Genomic DNA, 25,109 nt, shown 5'->3' with positions numbered 1-25,109 from the left:
AACATACTCATCTGTTAATTCCACGTACTTAATAAATGTATCCTTCTCTGTGTAATTAATAACCTATCATTGCACAGATGCTGTCTGCCTGGAACAGGTGAAGTTCATCAATTTAATTTGATCAAACCATTGTCCAGCACCCACTCCACATGGACCCTGTGCTATGTGCTAGAAGCAGAGAGATGCCTAAGACCCACTCTGGCCTCAAGATGTAGACAGGAAGACCCGAGGACAATTGTAGCATGCTAGTGTCTGGCATATGGAGGTGGGTGATGGGTGGATGGTTGGATGGATGGATGAATGGATGAATGCAGTCTGGTGAAGGCATTATCAGTACTACAGTTGTGAAACATTCTTTAACATCATTATTTTGAATGGTTAGGAAATATTCACAATGTTGAGGGTGTAGAGATGAAAGGGCAAGAAAGGCTTCCAAAGGGAAGTGACATTTAAATGATGAATAGGAATTTTCCAGGAGGAGAAATAAGAGGAGCTAGCAAAGGCTGCAGGGTTGAAACGTGCGTGGTTGCAAGGGGAAGATGGACAGATGGGCATGGCTGGAGATGACGAGGTGGGTGGGCAGGAAATGATGGGGAGGGATGCTTGAGTTCATCTTTGGCTGGTCATGAATAACTTGTTCAGAAGGTTTGGGCTTCCCGCAAAGTACACCCTCGGATAAAGATTCGTGTGCATATGGTTTATTTGGAAATTGATCCCAGGAAGTAAGATGAAGGAGTATGGTAGTTAAGTCAGGAGAGGAAGGAAAGCCTAGGAACCTATAAAACGGCTCACCGCAGTGAACAGCTGGAGCGCATCTCTAGTGGGGACCTTCTGAGAAACCATGTAGGACACACCTGCTGATTCTCCCACCTAGGGGGAGGAAGCTCAGGTATTTATCCCCACAAGTCCTATCACTCATTTGTTGAGGATGCTTCTGGGGGGCATTAACTCCCAGACACTTCCACCTTGCCCCAAGCAAGGGCGAAGTTGCAAACCAGAAAAAATGACCTCAGGCAGAGAGCTGCAGGAATCTGCTGGCCTGAACTGAGACCATGCTGACCTCAGGGATGGAGGGGGTGGGTATGGCTGGGCAGCCGGGGCGTCTGCCGCAAAGCCTAGTGGGTAACAGGTTAGATCTCAGCAAGGCAACTCTGATTAGACAAGAATAATCCTCTTCCAATGAGTTAATACCATCAGCAATTCCTGCCTCGGGTGTTCGCTGTTTCCTAAAGCCAGCAGTGGACTTCTTTCTTGCTTTTCACATAATTACCACCTTGTTTCTGCTTAAATGTCACCCACTTGGTGAGGTCATCTTTGATGATTCAATCTGCAGTGCGTCTTCCTCCCTGTTTATTCTCTATGATAGCATCTTGATCCTTTCCATGTATATATCGTGTAATAGATATGCATATGCATATATATGTATATGTATGTCTGTGTGTGTATATATATAATATGTCTATACGTGCATATATTTGTTTGATCTTTGGCTATGTGCCTATCTCCCTTATTTACCACTGTATTCTAGACATCTAGCATGCTGCCTGGCACATAGTACGTGCTTAATAAAGGTCGGTTGGGTGAAGGAATAGGGTCCCCCACCTGCCTCATGTACTTTCTGGCAGAGGAAGTCTCCTCTCCTGTCTCCTCCCTTGTCCTGGGGCTGCGGGGCTGGGGAAGAGCCCTGAACAGCATGGGGCGGGGGGTTAGTGGCAGTAAAGTTGCCCTCTGCTTGGCCCTGGGAAGGGGAGTCCCAGTCTTGGCATTGAGCACGTAGCCACTTTCTCATCACGGGGATGGGCTCTAGAGAACAGGGCTCCTTTCAGTCACTTCTTTTGGGGCTTAAAATATTTGCCCTCCTTAATGCATTCCTGCCTGGATGCATCTCTTAATCATCTCAAATCCAGGAGTTCAGCCTCACTAGTGTAATTAGTTCCCTGAAAGGTTTAGAACTTTTTGTGGGAGGGCTCAGGCGCCCCTGGGAAGGAAGGATTGCCAGATAAAATCTGTATTTTGCTAAATCTGGCAACCCTACTGGGATTGACCTTCTGTTACGGCTCCGGAGAACGGGGGGAGGAGGGTACCCACCCGTCTAAGCTGGCTTGGTGCATAGCACCACCAACTCCCCTGCCCGCCACCGCCCCACAAGCTTCACTACTGCCCTTCCACTGCCCGCCTGGCTTCTCAGAGGCCAGTGTGACCCCATACACCATTGAAAAAGACAGCTTGTAGCAAGGTCGCTTCAGTGTTCCAAAAATAGCTGAGTAGGCAGAAAGCCTGAGCAGATGGATCCCGCCGTCTCCTTCCTCGTTTCCTGACCTGCCTTCGTGGTTTAAAACATGGGCTTTGAGAAGGACCCATCTGAGCGTGAATTCTGTCTCCATCTTTGCCAACCACGTGGCTTTGGATTATGAGCTTCACTTCCACAAGCCTCCATGTCCTGAATCTCAAAATGGCTTGATGATAATGGTATATACTACATGGAGTTGGTGTAAGCACACGTAAAATAATGAGAGCAAGGTACTTGGCACCATGTTTTAAAAAAATTAAGCAACACATACAGTCCCATGCTTAAATCCATATATATATATATATATATTTCACAGAATTTGAAAAATTGGAATTTTACAATTAAATTTTTAAAAAATTGCTACTAGGTATTATCTTAGACCTCATTCATCCATCAGTTTTATCTATTCAAAGAGTTATGAATAAAATTCAAAGAGCTGTGCCAAGAGTACGGAAAGGGGGAAGAGTCTCGTGAAGCTGATCTCACACACAGGCGGATCAGGGACCACATGATGCAGCTCTGTCTTCCTTCCTCACTTGTCATTACCTACCGGGTACTTGCAACTCCATACTTCCCTTGGGCTCTTGTGCTGTGTTTCCTGGCAACCTGGAAAACTATTTGTCCCTGAGAATTCTGCTGACATATCATCCCTCCCCCATAAAGAATTAACCCCTCTTTCTCCCAAATGCTTCCACTGCTTTTATTAGTGCAGACTCCAAACTCTAGTTCATGTATGCAGTTGCTTATCTGTCTCCTCCAGAGACTGAGGAGTCTTCCCGAGGCCTTACGCATCTTCGTCTCCACAGAATGGGCATCTGTATATCTTGCTCTGTGTCAACAGACCTTCAGGTTTATTCAGCCCCAGGAAGAGTTTTCAGTCTCCCCTTGGAAAAGAGTGACCAGCCTGATTTTGAAAGCCCTTGATAGCGTCCCCCGATGGACAGTCTTGGGTACCACTACTGCTTTCCAAAAAAGTGGAGTCCAGACTTGTCCTTGAACTACTTGGGACTCTTATTTTGACACCACATCCCAACCCTAGGCTGAGCCCAAGACTGTTAACCTCCCAAGGAAGCAGCCTCCAGGCTCTACCAGTCACCAAGCAAGTCCTCTCCTTGTCAGACAATGAAGCTCCAGCTGTAAAAAAGCATGGTGTTCAGGAGACAGGCCGATGGCCCGATGGGACTTTCTGTCAGCTCGCTGACGTTCACGGCATCCCCGTACACCTGACACAGTCTGACCGTGGCCCAGACATCTATCAGAGAGAACAGGAGGCAGCCGTGTGCCCCTCCACCGCCCCCAAGACCACCACCGTTGGTGGGGGTGACAATCTGTCAAGGAGGGAGTAAAAAGGCCGACGCCGACTGACGTCAGAGCTACATATGAGCATTTAGAAGTGCTCGGGGAAATATGTCATTGTCATGCAGGAGGGCTTTGAGTTAAGGGTTAACTTCTAAATCCATCTAGCTCACTCCAGGTTTGAGACTGAAGTTATCGCAAACCCAGTTTAACCTGAGGATGGACAGGGCAGAAAAAAAGTGCAAAAACAAGAGTGCCTATGTAATTCGAATATCTGTCTCCTTAAATCCACGCCGGCCGGTCTAACATCATTGCCGGTAGTACAATTAAAAATAGCGGAGTGGGTGTCATGTGCTGTGTTGACTACGCGTATACATTAAATGAGTTTTCTCATTTTACAAATGAGAAGAATGAGACTTGGAAAAGTTAAGAAATGTGCCCCAGGTTATACAATCAGCAAATAGCAGGGCCAGGATTTGAACCCACGTCTGCCAAGGCCAGAGGGCTAACCTAACCTAACCACATGAGGAGACATATTCCTTCCTAAGTGGCTGTGTATTTGGTCAGAACCTCCCGTCTGTATGTTTTCTGACGCACACAAAACTGAATGCCTCCTCCAGGTGGAGGAACAGGATATGAATGCCAGACAGATTTTACGGACACAAAATAAGCAATGAGCCCGAGGAGGATAAATGGCATCCTTAGTGTCCAAGTACTCCTTGTGGGTTGTTTCTCTTGTCGTTTTACACTAAAGTGTGTTCCTGACATTCTCAGACCACAAACTTCCTCCTCTATCAAGAAGTCAGCCCTTCCACCAGGTGGACACGCGGCCCGAGAGGCTGGGCATGAGAAGAGCTCAAAAGTGGAAGAGTTCACAGCTGTGAGATTTTGCAAATAACCATTCATTCCCCTGTGACACAGATGGGTACCATTTTATGAGGAACTCCCTCCTCCTCATATAATAAGCTGGGTTGCACATCTGCTTTTATTAGCAAACACAACAATGCGTACAGGATAATTATTCCATTACTTCTCTCTGAGGTAGGGCATGATTTGCACAGGATCACAGGCACCATTTACTGTGCTGTCACTTGGAGCTGGCATCGTGTTAAGGATTCTGTTATCTCATTATCTGCACAGCAAGCTTAGGAGCAGTCGCAAACCTGGAGTGAGCTATGTGGACTTAAAAGTTACCCATTAACTCAAACCATTAACAAAGGATTCGTTCTGATGTGAATTTTATACACAAGGAAATTGAGACTTAGATGAAGCACCTTGGTTAAGATCATCCAGTAAATTGCTGAAGCTCGGATTTCAAGGAATCTAAGCCTCTGTGCCCTAATAAACCTAACTAACGTATACTCACACAGAAGGTAGAAATGAATACTAATACATCCTTTAATGCATGACATTTCCTGTGCATCGCCCATTACAGAGCTCTGCCACACAAATGACAATGGTATCTAATTCCTCGTGAGCTTCTGAGTGTCAGGCTTTGCTGGAAGATCTCTGCCTCACTGCTTCTCAAACTTGACCATGCATTGGAGTCTCCTGGTGGACTTGTTAAAACACAGATTGTTGGCTTCCATCCCAGAGTTTCTGATTCCATAGTAGGTCTGGCGTGGGACCCAAGAAAAACCACAGTTCCATATGAATTAACTCACTGACTATTCATATCAACACTTTCATCCTCATTATGAAGATGAAGAAACCAAGGTCCTGAGGGTTTAGTAGCTTGTCGAAATAAAGAGAAATACACCTTTAACCTTTTATTTGAGCTCCTCTTCTTTAAGCTGAGCCCAGAATAGCTTTATTTCTCTCTTCTTGATACTGAAAGCAAACCCCACCATAGGAGACTAAAGCCCAGGGCCCAGTTTACCCAGCTTAGGGCCATGTTGTGAAGGTATTCCGATGTTTTGTCTGGCATATATCCTGGGTTTATTAATCAAGTGGAGCCCAAACGGTTTAGGAAAAAGCAAGTATTCACCAGCTTCCTTGTCCACACACTTATTCAACCCATTAGCACTAATTAGCTTCTTCTGGGCACTCAGCAGACTTCTAGACAACAGGAATGATTCTCAGAAAAAAGAAGATAAGCTTCCAGAACTAAGCATAGGGCTGGGAAGCAAGGTCTAAATGATGGCCGTCATTGGAAATTCGACCAATGGACCAGGTAGGCAAGCAGGTTTGCATGGGCTACAGATATGGTGACGGTAATCGTAATGGTCATCACAGTAATTGTCGTAGGCCAGGTTCTCTGGAAAAGGACTCTGAGTGGAGACCTGCACGCAGAATGTTTATTGGGAAGTACTCCCAGGAACAGCATCTGCAGAGCAGTGAGGGAAGCAGAGCTGGGCAGACAGAGAGGTAGAGCTGTGGTGCAGCTGCAAGAGATGCTCTGATCGGTCCCATAAAGAGCTCCAAAGATGGGCTAGCCCTTCAGAGCTATCTCTGTTGAGGCAAGGGGACTGGGCTTCTGTAGCCGTGCATTCAACAGTGATTAGATGGGGGCTGCCCCAGCAAGGGGCAGAAACCTTGAGCAAGGCTGCTCCCTTCCACTGAGGACTATTACTGGGGAGGGTTACAGCCATGAGTCATCAGTAGCCAATGCTCCTGCCATCTCGGGGAAATGAGTACCTCAGTCCTGAAGGGCGTACTAGATGGCACATCACAGCATCCACGGGTTTTATTAGGTAACATTTTTTGAGTACTTACTAGGTTCAGGCACTGTTTAAATGTTTTCCACATATTGATTCATTCAAGCCTCCTAATACTATGAGATAAGTATAATAACTATACATGAGGAAACTAAAGCACAGCTGAGGAATAAGCCAGAGAAATCAGGATGCAAACTCAGGAAGCCTGTTCCAAAGACTGAATGCTTCGCAACGGTTAACTATCTCTCTTGACTCTAAAAATTTAAAGAAGGGGATCATGGTGGGGGAGTTGGTGCAGGTGAGGAGAGTGATAGGTAAGGAGGTTTTCATCTAGGAGATAAAGACTGGCAGCATCACAGGAAAGCACAGGATCACCAAGGAAGGTGGACAGGGCCTTAGAAACCATTGGGTCTACCTCATTTTACTGAAGAAATATTGACTCTATCTCATTTTACAGAAGAAACATCTGGTCTACCTTGTTTTACAGAAAAACCTAAGGCACAAGATGGGAAAGGGCTTATCCAGGGTTGCACTGTGATGCTGTCAGACCAAAGGATAGAGTCCTGGATGCCTGAATATCTGGCATTCAGGCATCCAGGACTGTAATTGCTCCAATGAGAGAAGTTGAAGAACACAGCCATCCCTCAATCACCCAGCCTCCACACTGACCTGCTCCAACCTATTCACCCTTCAGCAACACAGGATCTTATAAAAATGTCAACCATGAGTTAAATCTTTGCTCAAAACCCTCTTATGATTCCGCATGGCTTTTAGGGTAAGGATAAGGATAAAACTGTCAACATGGCTGCTATGTGGTTATTTATCTGCCACTCCCTCACTGTCCCCTTTTGTCTCTATTCTTCTCCTCTCTTGCCACGCTCTGGTCAGTTTCTTGAATGGGCCCAGATCCACATTATTGCCCATTCTCATAACCTTCCTTCCTTCCTCCCTTCACTCTTTCCACCTCCTCATCCTTAAATACCAGTTCTAAGTTTAGTTCCTCATACAGTCATCTCTGATTCCCTAGACCAGGTGCTTAGGTCCCTTGTGCTACAGTCACAGCACCATCTCCTCCCCCCTTAGTACCTATCACCACTGTCATCGATGATTCATGTGTCCCTGGTAAATATGTATTATATTCACAAGACTGCAGGCTTCAGGATGGTGGGATCAGGCTTATGTTGCTCATTCTTATATACCCAGAGACTAACGCAGTTATCCTCAGGGCTCATACTAGATAGATGAAGAAAGAAAGAGAGAGAGGAGGGAGGGAGGGAGGGAAGGAAGAAAGGAAGGAGGAAGGAAGGAAGGAAGGGAGGAAGGAAGGGAGGGTGAAGGGGGGAGAGAGAGAACAAGAGAAAGGAAGGAAGGAAGAAGGAAGGACGGAAGGAAAGAGAAAAAAGATAAAAGCAAGGGAGGAAGGAGAGAAAGAAGAGAGAGGGAAGAAGAGAAAGGTACAGAGGAAGAGAAAGAAAGGAGCAAGAGATAGAGATACAGTCAGAGAAATGGACAGAAAGATAGACAAAGAGAAAGAGAGCCAAGCAAAGAGAGATGAGAGACAGAGACAGGGGCTGGGGGTGGGGAGGGAGGGGAATAATGACCAAGCTCGGTGGGGGTGGGTGGGAAGAATGTGGGGGCGGAGTGGGAGGAGGACTGCAGGTTGCGTGAGGAGAGGTGGGGTTGAATGTTCATCTGTGTATCAGGTCATACCGCTGAGAAGCCTGAACACGTTTTGAACAGGGGAGGAGTGGGGATTCTGTTGAGTTTCTCATGGAGTGAGCTGTGAGCTGCAGGATGGACACCATCAGAGGGACCAGTGGCTGGCCAGGGTGGGTAGAGTACCTAGGACCATGGCTGATAGCCTGGTGGGTACCCATGAGAACAGACGAGGCTGCTTCTTGCTACGCATCTCATTCTTTCCCAGCTGAATTGATTTTTTTTCATCCTAATGTGGGCAGTAATATTCTGAAAAGCAACTGTGGCCTTTTGGGTGTGTTGCTGGGGAAGTGGGCGGGTCCCTGGGGTTATATAAACTCAGCAAAGTCTAGTCTGTATTTGGAGTTCTTGGCACATGTCCAAGGCCTGGAACTACAGAGGTAAATCTTCTTAAAGTCTAATTATGTCTTAGGTGTTTTAGGGAAGTGATGTTTGAAAAGGGGCTTATGTGACAACCCCACTAATTCATGAGACCATTGTGCAGCCTCCTGTCAGGGAAGATAAACAAAGGATGCTGAGATCGGCTTTATCTGCCCCTTGCTCCAAGTTCCAACAACCAGCCGCCAACTGACTGTCCTATTTGCTGCTCTCTTGCTTCTGGCTATAAGTGCCAGAGGGGCAGTGAGTAATATTTTCTAACCAGATAGATAATAATACGATGATAATAGTAATAGTAATAACAGCAGCTGACACTTGAGTTTCCTCTATGCCAGCTAGCTTGCAAAGGCCATTCCATAATCCTCTTTCTTTTTAAATTAATTAATTAATTTATTTTTGGCTGCGTTGGGTCTTCGTTGCTGCGCGCGGGCTTTCTCTAGTTGCGGTGCGCGGGCTCATTGCGGTGGCTTCTCTTGTTGCGGAGCATGGGCTCTAGGCGCGCGTGCTCAGTAGCTGTGGCACGTGGGCTCAGTAGTTGTGGCTCGAGGGCTCTAGAGCACAGGCTCAGTAGTTGTATGGCACATGGGCTCAGTTGTTCCGTGGCATGTGGGACCTTCCCGGACCAGAGCTCAAACTCGTGTCCCCTGCCCTGCGTTGGCAGGCAGACTCTTAACCACTGCGCCACCAGGGAAGCCCCCATAATCATCTTTTAAAACACCATACAAAAACAGAGATAGGTACTATACCCATTTTTAACAGATGAAGAAACAAGATCCAATGAAGTTAAAGTACTTGTTCAAGGTCTCTCACCTGGAAAATAGAGAAGCTAGGATGAAAACCAGCTCTGACTTTGGAATCTGGGTCCTTAAGTTCTACACTGTCTTCATAATTAACTTGAATGCTGCCTTTTGGCCCCTTTCTTCCTCCATTTCCTCTACAAATATTTATCAGGTAACCCCAGTGTGCTGCGCAGTGGGCTCTGTGCTCAGGATACAGGGATGAAGAGATCGCACCGTCCCCGCCTTCGTGGACATGGCAACCTAGGGCTTATTTCCAGCGCTGGACAGTTAACGTCAAGGGCAGCTTCAGCACTAAATCTGCCTGATTCTTTGAAAGGATGGTCTTGTCAACAGAAGATGCCCCCCTCCTCCTGAAGATAGCTCAGCTCTCCTGAGTAACCCCAGGTTGTCCTCAGCTCCTAGGGAAGGAAGCTCACCAACAAAACCCATAGCATGGAATCCATTCCACTCCATTCTAAGCAGAAGCACGGTTTCTCTGAGCATGGCCTCCCAGTACTTAAAAACATAGCCTCTGTATTCAAAGAGACCCAAGTTCACATGCCAGTTCATCCTCTCCATGGTTGTGTGACCTGAAGCAAGTAACTTAACCTCTCTGTGTCTCAGTTTCCTCTGTTAAAATGGGGATGTAATAGTATCTACCTCACAGACAGTGTATGGAAATTACTGGACTCCATCTATTTTAGTTTTTATTCCCTCATGAGCTGATACATATGTTCAACAAATATTGAGCGAATGAATCCTGTCTCAGAGGCCTAATGTAACCTTCATAATATCTGTAATAAAGATAGTTTCTTTGGCTCAGTCATGACTTACTGTAAAGGAGTTAAAAGCAACTAGAATAAAGATCACGTGAGGCTTTTGCGGACATAGACCAACCTAGCTTGGAAGAAATGTTTTTAGATATATTTTTTCTTAACCTAAGGCATATTGCCGACTCGTGAGGAGTCAGGCACTGGCTGCCAGCATCAGAGATTTCTGGAAGCGGGGAGGTGGGGCCTTGGTCCATGACACATCTCTGCAGCATCTTTGACATTTAGGAGGGTGAGGACCTGTTACCTGAGGTGAACAGTTATGGAATAGGGGTCTTAACCTTTCTAGGGAGTCCCCAGGCCACAGCCCTTTCTGCTGATGCCGAGAGGCAGTTAATCCTCGTCTCTTGGATTATTCGTGAATTATTCGTGAAGGATATGACGGAGGCACTTTGTCCTCTTTAAACTTTCAGAGGTTCTGTTTCCTAGCATTGCAGGCCCCTGGGGACCAGGAGGTCTTGCTATAGTGAAGACTCTCTTGTCCAGGGCACAAGGTGGGGCAGGCAGAAGACAGGAGGGGAGGTGCAGACGATTCCGAGGCCACTGCTGTGGGGTAGTCTCAAGAGCACTGGATTGGGAGTTCCTGGCCCTGGATTTTAAGTTCACGTTTGAGCTTTTCTCCTAATGGACGTTGCAGCCTTGGGAACAACACTGAAATTCTGAATCTGGGAAATTACGATAGCTCATTTTCGCTGGGTGTTTATCATGTGCAAGCCCTGCTCCAAGTACACGAGTGCCACCTGAGGCTAGCCCTAATGTCACTCCACTTTACAAATGAGGAAGTAGAGCCTTAGAGGGCTTGGGAAGATGGAGCTGGGATTAAGCCCAGGGAGTCTGGCTCTAGAGCTCGTGATCTGAACTCTTCACTGCCACGTACTCTCCCACGGGAAGGGTCGTTATGAGGGCTAGATGAATAACGTGTTCAACAGCTAGTGTGCAACAAAACTTGGTGTCTTTGTCTCCTTCCAGCTCTGAGATCTCATGCATGCGCCCTCTAGTTGGAGCGCTGAAGGGTACAGACTGAGCATAGCTGTACCATGGGATGATGGGGGGTGGTGAGACAGCCACAGGGCTGTGAAAAGGAGGCCACGTTCAATTAATAATGCAACTGGATGCAGACAGAAAACTCAGAAGAATATTCAGAACGCGGGATGGCATGAGCTAGACCGCCAGAGATTGCTTACGAGACTGAAATTCACAAGATCCCTAGGAAGGAGTTTTTTTCTGAGATTAACTCAATGATAGGGCCCTCCTTAGCTCAGCAAATAACTTTTCCAGAACGTAAAAAAATGGCTTGCAACAGCTTTTGATTCACAAATGTTTACTGCATTTATGATGTGGCAGGAATGAATCACAGGATTTCAAACATGAGGCACTTGGAGAGGACTTAACCATGATTTGGGGGTTGCTGACTTGAGTAGCTGGGTAGATGTTGGTGCTGTTCATGATCAGCAATGGTATTGTTTTCAACAAACTGTTCTCCTATAGTGATCTTGCAGATGGCCGTGTCTTTTCTGCTGACATGGAGTGACTCTCCAATATGTCCCATTCCTCCACCACACTAAGGATTCCTGCTCACCCCATGCTTTCCCAGGTTCGTGTTAGAATGGTGTACGGTTAATGATGTATGGTTAAGCCATTCAGGAAGGACCCCCAACACATGAGCCCTTATATAGGGTCGGGGGGGGCGGGGCTCATGATGTGCCCCTGTAGATTCTGGCCCTCCCTCTGTGGTAGCTCCTTGGAAGTGATTTGAATGACACTGGGAAATGCCGCATCCATAATGAATAGAATTTAATAATTGAGTAGTAGCCATTTAACTCTGTCGGAAAGTTAAATTCTGCTTTCCTTTCCAAGATCTGTGGCCCATCTCTGTTCTCTCTGTTCAGATGAGATGATGAAAAAGGTCAAAGGGCTCTGAAAGCCCGGAAAGCATCAGATGTCAGACACGGATGCAAATATCCACACAGTAACAGTAAGGTTATTCTCCAGAAATGGAGCACACCCCCAGTCAAGATGCTCAAGGCCATGGCAGCTTGTTAATGGGATTGGCAGCAAAGCCCTCTATGGAAGTTCCTGACAAGAGCCCCACTTGCTTATGTATTTTCTTACTTTTCCTTTAGGAGGTTGTGAGGAATCTTCAACCAGGTTCTAAAGATTTCATTAGTGGTGTTATTGTCTTACACCATCTGGCCGTGCTACTGTCAGAGGAAATCAACAATGTCTTCAGAGATGTGACAGAGCAGTGTTGACACTTGGGCAGTTCCAATGGGAAAGTGACTGGCTCTGGATTGAATTATTTTCCTATAATATATTAAAGTTTCCTTCCATATTACAGTTTAGGGTGGCATTTCTCACTTCCTATCTGCAAATATCCCATCACAGCCTTTGACAAGAATCAGACAGAAGTCTTGGTGCCATTACAACTGCACACTTTATATGAACTCAGTTTAGGAAAGTTCATCCTAATTAGGTTGGACGTTCTCTGTCATCATCATCGAATTAGGAAACGCGTGCCCAGGCCATAGCCTTTGGCTCTCTGAAATGTCTGTAGTTGGCACTGAGGTAGAAGATGAACAAATATATGTCGAGTGAATGAGTAAGTGAAGGAATGAATGATTGGGTTGTCAAGTGGCAAGAGAATAGATTTTAGAATCAGCCAGATTAGGGTGTGAATCCTAGTTCTGTTACCCGTTGCTTGTGTTTTCTTCAGGCCTCTGTGGGCTTTCCACACTGGGAAGGGAGGCAGCCCAGAGAAAGTGGCTGTATTCGTTTTCTATTGCTGCTGCAACAAATTACCACCGAGTCCATGGCTAAAAGCAAATAAACAAAACCAATTTATTCTATTAGAGTTTACTGTAATAGGATAAGTAAGAATGTAATCTGTATTACATTATATACAGATGTATTATATTACAGTTCTGGAGATCAGAAGTCCAAAATGGTTTTTTGTTTTTTTGTTTTCTGGCCACACTGCGTGGCTTGTGGAATCTTAGTTCCCTGACCAGGGATAGAACCCGGGCCCCCTGCAGTGGAATCGCAGAGTCCTAACCACGGGACCGTCAGGGAATTCCCCAAAATGGGTTTCACTCGGCTACAATCAAGGTTTTAGCAGGGCTGCGTTCCTTCTGGAAGCTCCAGGGGAGAATCCCTTTCCTTATCTCTTTCAGCATATACAGACTGCCCACATGTCTTGGCTTATGGTCTCTTCCTCCATCATTAAAGCCAGCAGGGTAACATCTCTAATCTCTTTCTAACTCTCCTCCCTCCCTCTTCCGTCTTTTAGGACCCTTATGGGTACGTCGGACCCACCTGGATAATCCAGGATGGTCTCTCCATCTCAAGGTCCTTTCCTTAATCACACCTGCACAATTCCTTTTGCCATGTAAGGGATTAGGACATAGATATCTGGGGGGGTGGGGGGGGGAAGGGAATCATCCTGCCTACCACAGCAACCGCGCCAGACTTACCCAACAGTGATGGAAAGCAGCTCCACACCTCTCCAGGGTATCACAGATAATGCATAAAAAGTACTCCCCAGGGAGCTCCCCCCATCATGAGAGCCGTGGCTGGTTGTCTTCTTGGGAGGAGTCTAGTTCTGCCCTGGAGTGACCCACTGGTCTTTCCACCGTGGGGTGGTGAATTGGTCTGGGCTCCCTTTAGAACTTGTTGGGTTTTGTAAGACAGTGTCAACTCCACCTCAGCTTGCTTAAGCATTCACATACGTGGTTATGCACTTGGCCAAAAAACTTTCCTCTCAGGGAAACCTTGAACTCCGTGCTGCAAACCACTTAGCAAATCTTGGTTGGAAAAATGTTACTTAAGGAGACCCACCCACCTGAGAGCTGGGCAGTCCAACCACACTCTTCAACTGTCCATGGATTAAGCCAGACCACATCCTTTTTGGCCTAGGGTATTTGCTTTTGCTAAATGTTGCATTACTTCGGTGCTATTAGACTACATTACAAGCACACCATAAGAAAAAGCATCACGGAAATTGCATTTATTATAACCGTTTTGTTGATGGATGTTCATTGCTTGTCAGCATAGATTTCTTATGAGAAACCACAGAGAAAGATTCCCCCGGTCTTAAAACCCAGTACTAGTTATGGTTTTCCTAATAACTGGTTTATTTCCATCAAATGAACATTAGTGCACGTGAGTGATCATTTTTCTCTTTGCACAACTCACTATTAGGAAGCAAGAGCCTTCAACAGAGCTTTAGCACATCAAAGCCTGCATTGCATGCAGCAGCTTAGTTACCTACCCTCACTGTCCCTTTTCCCCAGTTCCTTCATCTGTTTCACGTTTTATTTCTTGCTGTTGTACCGTCTGTGAGCGTAGAACAAGGCATGATAAGAACTTTTGTTATTTTCCAAGACTTTTTTTCTCTTTTGTGAGACCCATGTCCCTGATACATTTCTCTTGGTTCCAAGAACAAACTCAAACAAACAAACAAAATCAAAACATGAAACGAAACATCATCAGTGCCAATGTTTCAACGTGGACTCTCAGCAGAACTGAGTCCAGCCCCATTGTAAAGCCTGGCGCTTATGTTGATAATATGAAAACAGATCTCTCACGCTTTGTATGCCGAGCACACCGAGCTCATAAATGCCAGCATTCTAAATGGCTTGCTTGCTGTTAATAGATTCAGTGGCACCAAAATCCATTTCTTTTCTGAGGGATATTTTAACTTTTATTGTATCTTTACTCATGGTCAAAAGACATTGGCAAATTTGCTAAAGTGATTGACGAGACTCCTCTTAAGGCATTCCTAAAGTTTCACGTCTCTGCCTTCACATTTTTGTATGTGAGCTTGTCTTCTTGGAAAGGAAAACCGGAAATGTGCTTTACACTATGTAGGGTTTTGGTAGTTGTAGAAAGCCAAAATTAAAAAAAAAAAAAATCAATGTTAGTAGAACCTCCAGTGAAAACATCAAGATACACCTAACCTAAGAGTTCATCTCTGAGTTCATCAAACCACAGAATCCCCAACACCAAGAACCTCTCACACAGATACTGGATGGTGTATCTGGACCTTCTCTTTTTAATCTCTATCCCCATAAAGTCTAAGACATAGTATGTATTTGATACATAATTGTTGAATTAATGCGTAATGTCTCCTACTCTCAAAGAGTTCTCCTCCAACCCCAGTAGACCACGATGGGAACACAGTGCTTGCCACGGACCAGCTGTGCAATACATATGGAGTGACTGGTACCGAGACCCATCCAAACCGTGGAAGAAATCTCTGCCATCCCTTAGCTCCAGAGCAGCGATTTTAATTTCCATTATTTCCCCCCTTGTCAAAAACACACCTTACAGATGACATTCACGTAGGCAGCCACTCTCATGGGTAGACTTAGGTTAAAGTGTAATTCCTATTGTGCTAGGACAATCTCTGTCTACCTCTCTCCCACTCAAGAAAATATATCAGAACACAAATGAATAAGGGTGCCATTACTATGGGAAGCATCACGAATTCGTGGCAACTTATTGAAGAAGTAAATCATCTGCCATTTTGGTGTTTCAGATAATGTTAGTAGACGTGACTTACGAAGCGGCTCACAGTGACTGACATAACAGCTCACTGAGATACCAAGAATGAGAGTGCTTCTCTACAGAGTCCACCTCTGACACACACTGAGTCCTAACACGCCATCTTGGAGACCTTTCCAGACTCCAGGGAAACCATCCCTGAGGCTTATCCTACCCCACACGCAGTCATCTGTACAAATTCCACCATCCACGTGAGCTTCACCAGAACCACAGCGATCATCCCTACGGACGGACACAGCTCACACAGGAATCTCATCATCGACTGGGTGCCACTCCACTTTCTCCATTCTGACCTTGGGGAGGAGGCCTCACAAGCAGCCCACTTACCACGCCACCGCCAGCAGAGTGTACGAGCACAGACATCCCTTCTCGGAGGTTGGCAACTTCAAAGAGCATCATGTAGGCTGTGACAAAGTTCACAGGGAATGCAGCGGCCTCGGAGAAGCTCATGTCATCTGGGACCTTGTAGACGAATTCCGCTGGTGTGCAGACCACCTCTGCCCAGGCATTGTAATTGACAAATGCCATGACACGGTCCCCGATCTGGGAATAGGGAAGCACAGAGTTAGTGGAGGTTTCTTAATCTTTTCTGAGAGATTTCTCGAATATTCTTAAGAATCTGACGAACACGAAAGAGTCCTTCCCAGTAAAAAAAGAAACCCAAAACCCTCAAATACGCACACCCTCACCTCACCTGCCTTTCAAGGCATTTGTGGATGCTTTTTTTTTTAACGAGAAACAATTTTTTTAAATTAATTAATTAATTTATTTATTTATTTATTGGCTGTGTCAAGTCTTAGTTGCGGCAGGCAGGATCTTTCATTGCAGCACGCGAGCTCTTCATTGTGGCACGTGGGCTTCTCTCTAGTTGTGGCGAGCGGGCTCCAGAGTGCACAGGCTCAGTAGTTGCCGCACGTGGGCTTAGCTGCCCCGCGGCATGTGGAATCTTAGTGCCCTGGCCAGGGATCGAACCGGTGTCCCCTGCCTTGGAAGGTGGATTCTTAACCACTGGACCACCAGGGAAGTCCCTGTGGATGCTCTTGAAGTCCATCTGTGCAAGCTTCCCAGGGACCATGGAAGCCAGGGACTCTACCCCTCTTCTGGAGCGTAAATATATCGATACAACGTGCATCACATCACATGCCGTGGAATGTTAGTGTTGGAAGGTCATATTACTGATTTAACCTCTCATCTAATCTCCTTGTTTGGGAACTGGGAAGGTCAAAGGGGCTAGGAGTCAAATCTACTCTCAGCTATTCTCTCCCACCCCATATAGATTCCCTGCCAGGTTAGTTCACTGTGGTATTTGCATCGATGGATTACCGATTACATCGGATGTGAAACGTGGTCCATCAGAGGAGCCATGTAAGGCTAAGTGCAAGAGATTGAACAAGAGCAACCAGGCTTAGAGCGAAATAGGAAAATGCCATCGGGTGTGAGGAATAACAACTAACGTTTATTGCACACGTATTATATGGCAGACATTGTCCTAAGGCTGTCACATGCTTTACCTCATGATTAGATGAGGCAGGACTGAATACTGTGGGGTTTTTTTATCAGTGGTTTACATAGCCAGACACCATTCAAAAAAAAGAAAAAAAGCAGTCTTCCCTTTAAAGTGGTTATAATCATATGCTAAGTTTTTTCATAGCATATCATTATTAAAGGTAAATACAAAGTAAACTATCACTGATGGCTTACATGAGCTGCCAAGTGCTAGTTCAATTGAACCATTCTGCTATTTGATGTTAGTTGCTTATACTATAACTTTTAAATGCAATATTCAGATTGCTGTGGTCATAGTGATTTCTCAGTAAATTAACAGCTTTCATATATGTGTGTTTTAGTGTATATATATTTTTATGATTGACTCTACTGTTTTATTTTCTTTCTAGTTTAGGATTTCTCTTTCACCCCTGCTCAAAAACAACAACAAAAGCCTCCTATGAGATGGGTTTTGTTACAGTGCCATATTACAGACGAATGATCATAGGTTTTACAGACATTTAAACTGAGGCAAAGAGAGATTAAAGCACATGCCCAAAGTCATGTAGCCAAAGAGTAGCTGTACTGGGATGTGAATCTAGGTAGGCTGACTCCAGATACAAATAGTTAATTCATCACACCTAAGTGCTACAAAGAAGAAATAAATTTATATAAGGATGTACAGCAGGGGAACCTACCAAGTCTGGGAATATTAGTCTAACTCTTTAAGTCTCAGTTTTCTCAGCTTTTAAATGGGTATAATATTAGGAACAGGTCCTTATGGAGATTAAATGACATAATATGCATGCAATCCACTTGGCACAGTGCATGTAAAACGAGGAGAGAACAATTAATGCTAACTCTTAAAAAGAACAGATTGGTTCCTGATCTCATGGATTTCACAGTTGAATGATCAAAAGCTAAATATCGACCCACTGAGTTTCATGAACAGAGGAACAGCTGTCTAAGCGTTAAAAACCAAATGATGATGTCAGGAATATCATCTCAGATGCCCTAGCTTGGACCAGAGGATCTCTAGGGTCTAACACTGGCATCCTACTTTGCACAGAATCATGCAAACCCAAAGATCCATAACACCACAGAGTAGCTGATGGCCTCCAGTGTCAACAGAGTGTATGAAAAGAGTATTTCAACCACCTTGACAGCGATGGTTGTGCCGTCACGGACCACCTTGACGGTGATGGTCGTAGCCATCCCAGCAGGGTTGACTGCTCCAGACTTCTTGTTTCACTATCAAAATGGCAAAAAGAGGATCAGCCATCAGATCAGCAGCCCCAGTCTCAGAGTCCAGCGGTGGGGAACCATTTTTTTTTTTTTTTTTTAAATCCGATTCACCTCATTACTTGATTCTGTTTAAAAAAACGAAATTAGTCCTGGGCGACTGAGTCCAAATTATTCCTTTAGTGCTGAGCCTCTGGCAACAACTTTTCAAGGCTCCCTTGCAATCCATCAAGCCAAGAGAGCTATTCAGTGTGTTGCCGTGTGGAATTCCATCTCTAACATGATTGAAAATTTTAAGTCAAAATTACAGAGGGCCTATTAGTATTGGTTTTCTCCCAAATCACACCCTGACTGGAAAGCTGTAGGTGGCTGCTTTTATTTGTTTGTGCAGCTGAACGTACTGGAGGAGGGAGGAGTGGGGGATGGATCGGTTTGACAATAGCAAGTCAGGGCTAACTAGCAGAAGAAAGATCACATATAAGGGAAACAATACATGTAATCAAGCACAGTGATTCCTCCCTCTAAATTAAGGCCAACAACATCCTTATCGGCTGTTATAGTCTAAAATGATGGGTTATTTATCCAGTGCTCAAGATGAATAGCGCAAACGGTATGATCTGTTCCTTTGGGACCACGTGGAGGGGTGAAGAGCAGATCATAGCGCTCACGTGCAGCACTTTCAGGGAGAGATGGTGCTGCCACGTGAGGTTAGATTGCTTACCTGGGGACAGAAAATGTAAAGTCATAGGAAAGAAAAGAAAAAGCGCATCTACTTCTGTCTCAACGTTTTTCTGCCATGTTATCTGGAAACCACCGGCAAAAAGACGGATGAGCGGGATGAGATTTCCAGACGTTCATCATAATGAATCGGGAGCATATTGATATTTTCACAGTATGTTGAGGCTCCGAGGCACCGAGAGCTGAGCAGCCTCAGAATCAATTCCAAGGGCGCATTCTGGCTTTGCCTTTTATAGCGTTTCTCTCCCTGTGTTAACTGTCGCAATGGTTGCAGGTGGAGAACAGAGGGAAAGAGCGTGGGACTGCAGGACGAGTAAAGAGGCTCTGGTGATTTGAATCCAGCTGCAGCTACTACTTATTATCTTTCTGACCGCATGGAAATTACTGAACCCTTCTGAACTTCATCTCTAAGGGGATAACAATATTTACCTTGCAGGCTGAAAAACAGTAACTTCCCCATGTTTCTAGTTATGGTAGATTCTCAAATGTGAGGTCCCTTCATCTCTCCACGGGAAGCATTTAAAGTCGAGCGAGAGCTCTTATGCCTGATTTCCACTGTTTTTTCTTGCTCCAAACTACCGCAATTTTGTGCAACTGATTTGCCCATGGTTTTTCAGTTTTTATAGACAAGATCCTACTTGATTTGCATGATAATGGTAGGAAGGGTCATACACCTTTTCAGCGATAAAAAAAATTTTATTATGTGGAATTTTGAACATGTACATAAGTAGTCAGAATAATATAATAACCCTTTTTATCCCTTGCCCTACTCCCCAAGCCACCAACCCATAGCCGATTCTGTCTCATCGTCAGTTACCTCTCCCCTTCGGCTTTAAAATCTTCAACCAAAAAATGCCACTTTCCCAGTGTCTGAAATAACGATTTATAAATGATCGCTTAGATGCATCAGCTAAGTAGATATTTAAAGGAACCCAATTATAAAATACAGAGGCTACTTCTCCCCAACTTTTGCGTTTTGTAATTGACTTTTGAGCCTGAAGTGATGGGGAAATGAGAGCCACGGATAGAGAGGAGGGATGTACACTTAGTTAATACAAGGCCAAATTCATAGCTGTATTAATTTTAATCTTATTAATAACTGTATAAAATGAATAAAGGGGATGCTAAGGTTTCCCCTGGCCCCTTCACCAGACCGTTGCCAGGAACAACAAGACGGTACATGGGAAAGGTATGAGACGTTTGGAAAGTCCTATCATTTACAACCACTGTTAATAAACCCAAATAATGAGACAATAACAATAAGACACGTTATAGATTATTTCAAACATATCTTGCATACTCTTTTATTATCTTAGTGGATTCCAGATAGAGATCATCCTTTCAGTCAGAAGTCAAAACATTACCTCGAATCCTTTGACGCTGTCCCCCAGAGCTTCAACAATCCCAGAACATTCAAATCCTGGCACCAGGGGGGTCTTGGGAGGGTTGTCGATATTCCCTTGTCGCACCATCAAGTCAATGAAGTTTAAACCACTGTGAACAGCAAACATGAAAAAAGAAATTCACAATGAGATCCGAAAGAAAGCACTGGCTTGAGTTTTCTTTCCTTCCCATTCCCTCCCTTCCCCCGCTCCCCAATTCCTCTCTCCTTTCTTTTTAAATTTTCTGACGAAACATGCCTAATAGTAATGTTACTTAGCTAGATGTCACCAATAAAGTAAAGTGGTGATCTTTCTAGACAACTAATGCTTTCCCAGCCCTTCAAATGGCAGTTGCAGAGTTCACTCTCTAATTCAAAAGAGAGTCCCTTTGCTCCCACTCAGAGCCTCCTTACTCTTATTTTAAAAGTATGTATTAACCAGCCTGGTCATTAGCTGTTCTAGCAGTTAATCAAGGGTAAAAAATATACTAGGAAGAGGTTATAAGAAGACACATGGAAAGCAGCCAGACACAATGGCCATCCGCCATTCTATGAAAAACAAAGAGAAAAAAGACCTAACCTAAAAGGTCTCAAAACAACTCTCACACCTCAACCATCCCATCGACTTACATGAGCGCCGAGCCATAAACGGTACCCATAATGGTGACTATGAGCCATTAAGAGACCACACTGGGTCCAGCTGCAGGAGGGTGACTCGAAGAATATAGGTCAAAGTGATGGACCAATGGGGATGGGAAGACTGGAGGGTTCATTTCAAAAACTTTAGTTACCTCTGGCTGAGAGAAGTCATTAGGTATTTTCTACAAACATATTACTTTTGAAATAAAGTTATCATTAAAATATATCAAAGTCATTGCCTTGGAAAACCACATACTTGATTCTAATGATGCTACCAATGCTCCGAACTGTTGGATTTTTTTAAAGAGCTACAATTGGGAATTGCATTTAACACCCATGAACTAATCAAGTGGGTACACATATCTCACTCAACGTATATTTTTTCCCACCAGCTGTGGTTCTAACGTACTGCCTGTTTTCATAAGCTGCCATCTAAGAAAGACACGGGTTATAGAAACCAAACTCCTCGGTCTGGCCCAAGGCCCGTTAGCGTCCGACCACAGCTTCTTTTTCAAGTAAGACGCGAACCCTTTCTTAAACACAGGTGGCCCATTTCTTCCTTGGCCTCTTTGGAGCCAAGGAAGCATCTAACTCTACCTACATCCCCTGGTCTCTATACTCATCAGTCTCACCCATAAGGAATGGATAAGGGCAAGGAGGATGACCTCCGTGAAAGATGGGTTCAAGAATCATCCCTTTCGTTAGGTTTTTCTGGACATAAATGAGGCAAGATGCACATATTGCCCCATTGAAGTATCTCTAACATGTGCCTTTTCTGAAGGCAGCTGCGTGCCTCGTATTTCTTTGCTTCCAGAACACCTGGCATACATTATGCCCACAGCAACACAGTAGGGACTCAAGCAACATCCACTGGATGAAGGAATATTCATGAATATCCAAAAAAATGTGCTGCCAGTTTGAGTACTAACTCCTTTTTTAAAAAATGTATTTATTTTATTTATTTTTGGCTGCGTTGGGTCTTCCTTGCTGCGTGCAGGCTTTCTCTAGTTGCGGCGAGCGGGGGCTATTCTTCATTGTCTTGCGCGGGCTTCTCATTGCGGGGGCTTCTCTTGTTGCGGAGCACAGTAGTAGGCGTGCGGGCTTCAGTAGTTGTGGCTCGCGGGCTTAGTTGCTCCGCGGCACGTCGGATCTTCCCGGACCAGGGCTCGAACCGGTTTCTCCTGGATTAGCAGGTGGATTCTTAACCACTGCGCCACCAGGGAAGTCCCTTAACTCTTTTTAAAAAGCGGCCAAGGGATGCTCAGCGTCATGGACACATTCCTGAAATGTATCTGTGGACTTCCAAAGGTCCTGCTTTGATGGTTAATAATTCTTAGGGTCATTTACTAACCAAAATGTTCCCCAATAATGTGCCAGTTTTTTAAGAGCTCGGGGAGATCTGGGCACAAATCTCAATTCCATGACTTCTCCTTGTGTAACCTTGGCTCAGTTACTCAACTTCTCTAAGCCTCAATTTTCCTTGTCTGTGAAATGGGGGCTATGGTAGCACCCATGCCACAGGGTTGTTAATAAGAGTTAAGCGTTAAGAATGGTGCCAAGTACATAGTAAGTACTCAATAATAATATCTGCATCTTCTGTTAAGAAGAAGGCTGACGTGTGAGACACATTTTAGGAAGATTCCCATTAAACAAGAGTTACAAACAGTTTCAGAGCTGAAGTGGGAAAACTTCAGGTATCTATAAGCTTCACTTCTGTGAAATAGTCCATTTTCCGACACAATCAAATAAATAAAGCATCGCTGTATAACAATAAAAGGAATTTCTACGTCCCAAGTCAAACACCCCATCTCATTTCACGCATATTTCAGCTCACTGCGTTATATCCTCTGTGTGAAAACTTAGGATTTCCCAAGACCCTGATGGAAAAATGCCAGAAGAAATGACGTGACAGTGCCGTAAACGCTCCAGCCCCCTGGAGAAGGCTGCATCCTAGACGCTTTCTACGCTGCTCAATACGGCGGCCTTCAATCTCCATCCAGCGTGAAGTGGGCCCAGTATTGTAAACGGGGAGCCAGCTACTTGATTCCAGCGAGAAGGGCTAAGACAGACCTTATAAAATCCTGTAGCATCCCATTTTGTCAGTGAGGCATGCAGTGATTCTGTCAGGATCGTGGAGAATGCCAGCCAACTTGAGGACAGAAACATGAAGGAGGTGTATCCCAGGGGACAGAGGACGGGTCATTGTTGTTCATCTCAACACACAGAGGAGGTGAACAGTTGTTAATGAAGTACCCTTATGTGTTGCATCCGACCTGTTTCATGGTGCCTGCCCACACACCTCCTCCTGATATGGACCTATCCAGCATTTACTGAGGGTTCAATTCGTGGCAGAAACCGTGCTAAACACTTCCCTTTTGTTATTTAAGACTCAATGACACTCCTACAAGGTGTGAACTATCATATCTATTTTTTAGATAAGGAAACTTAGACTCAACAAGATTAAGTTACTTGTGTAAGGTCGCATCTTTAGAAACTGTCAAAGTCAGGATCCGAATCGAAGCCAAGCCTAGAAACTGAGCCCTCACAGATGACGCCCTACTCCGTCTCTAAGGAAACTTCAGCCACTGCCCTTGACGAAGGGGCACATCCAAGGGACCAGGTTTATGACTTCTTGTCTCTTTGCCCACTGATTGACCCAGTGGTGGACCCAATGTTGGAGGAGTGGCCATTCACAATCTAAGCAGGAGCCCATTCAGTGTAAAGTAAATGAGCTGGCCTGAGAACTGGATGTTCTCTCAAAAACTATGAATTGGGAAACATGCATCAGGAGAAAAACTTAGTACCAGAAAGGATGTCAAAAAAAATAGAACTGAGCTGGGTCACAAAGCCAACCTAACAGGCTATACCAGGGTGAGTTATACAAACCTCACTGCTGAGTTATCAAGGATGGAAGGGTTCAGTCTCTACATGTGGTGAAACCCAGCCCCACGTGCCTCCTGCCCCAAATATCCAAGAGTTCCTTTGATACTTCACGCATGTCTTTATAATAGGTTATGTGTATGGTCTCTGTCTCATGAAACCAAAATACAAATTAAAACAAATACCATAATCAATAACCCTAAATCACCCACTGGACAGCCATTACTGACCTCATTTTTTTCTTTTTTCAAACAAAACCAGCAACATTGTTTTGAGATAATAAGTTCTTTGCCCAAGGCCACACAGACAATGAATGGTGAACCCATGAACTTAAACTTGGGTCTGTCAAACACTTTTTTTCCCCAACACAACAGGAAAACACAGGGGCACATCAAGCCATACATCATCATAATTATAGTGTCCAGTATTCGCTAAGATAATTTGATTTTTCACCTGGAAATTTTGAGGGGGTAGCAATGACTATGCCTGATGACTCAGGCCCATATCGGGGGTAATTGTCAAATGTCTCTCTTACCTAATTTTTACATGGCTCTTAAACATCTGAGAGCATTGCAAAAAGAAATACTGCTGCGAAGCGCTTGATGTAATGGTCTTCTAAGTAATCCTATGTTTCTCAAATATTGGTATAATTATAAAGATAAGGCTGTTTTGTTTCCCTCCCACACTAAATTATTAGTCAAATAATAGGCTTAAAGGGTTATTACTGAGACTTAGCATCCTGAAGGAATGAAGGCCGAGGTATGAGAAAGGGACCCTGAAAAACTCAAAACACAGAATGAGGGGGGTACAGGGAAATTTGGAGGCAGAGTCTCTTTACAAAATAACTCTTTCATTTGCATAGCGTAGTGCAGTCTATAAGGTGCTTTTATACACATCTCATTAAACCTTGTAACAATCCTAGAAAGGCAAGAAGCACAGATATTATTATTCCCATTAGATAGATGTGAGTGTTGAGCCTCAAATAAGAAAGCTGACTATGCCAAAGACAACACAATTAGTCCATGGCAGAGCCGAGACTTGAATCAAGATCTTCAAGCTCCTTGCTTATCTTATACCCCATGACACCATGAAATCTGCAACGCAAGTAAATTCAATGTGACTAAAATCAGTAGTGTCAAGAATCAGGGGCAAGAAGACTAAGAGAAAAATGGTGGAAGGAAACAGATGCAGGGTGCGTGGGTTCCACTTCCTGCACTGCCATCAGTGCGCTGCGGG

General features: G+C 44.7%; 1 protein-coding gene and 1 non-coding gene across 2 annotated transcripts in view; one reads left to right on the top strand and one right to left on the bottom strand.

Annotated features, from left to right (window-relative positions):
• The window catches only part of VAT1L (vesicle amine transport 1 like), a 77,177-nt gene that overhangs the window by 32,548 nt on the left and 19,520 nt on the right, over window positions 1–25,109 (bottom strand). The window contains exons 2-3 of the mRNA XM_022583135.3: window positions 20,338–20,467; window positions 15,836–16,051 (exon numbers count right to left, since the gene is read on the bottom strand). Of these exons, the coding sequence (XP_022438843.2) occupies window positions 15,836–16,051; window positions 20,338–20,467 (346 nt within the window). The remainder of the gene's footprint in view (window positions 1–15,835; window positions 16,052–20,337; window positions 20,468–25,109) is intronic.
• On the top strand, window positions 17,036–17,187 carry LOC115802531 (small nucleolar RNA SNORA15). Its single transcript, XR_004022992.1, has one exon. It is a non-coding gene; the product is annotated as a small nucleolar RNA SNORA15 (small nucleolar RNA).

Source organism: Delphinapterus leucas, chromosome 20, assembly GCF_059928025.1.
Source record: "Delphinapterus leucas isolate spDelLeu-1000000601 "Yukka" chromosome 20, BTC_Dleu_Yukka2, whole genome shotgun sequence".
Taxonomy (NCBI): domain Eukaryota; kingdom Metazoa; phylum Chordata; class Mammalia; order Artiodactyla; family Monodontidae; genus Delphinapterus; species Delphinapterus leucas.
Note: the sequence above shows the minus strand (reverse complement) of the source record. Positions and strands in the feature narration are given on the sequence as shown.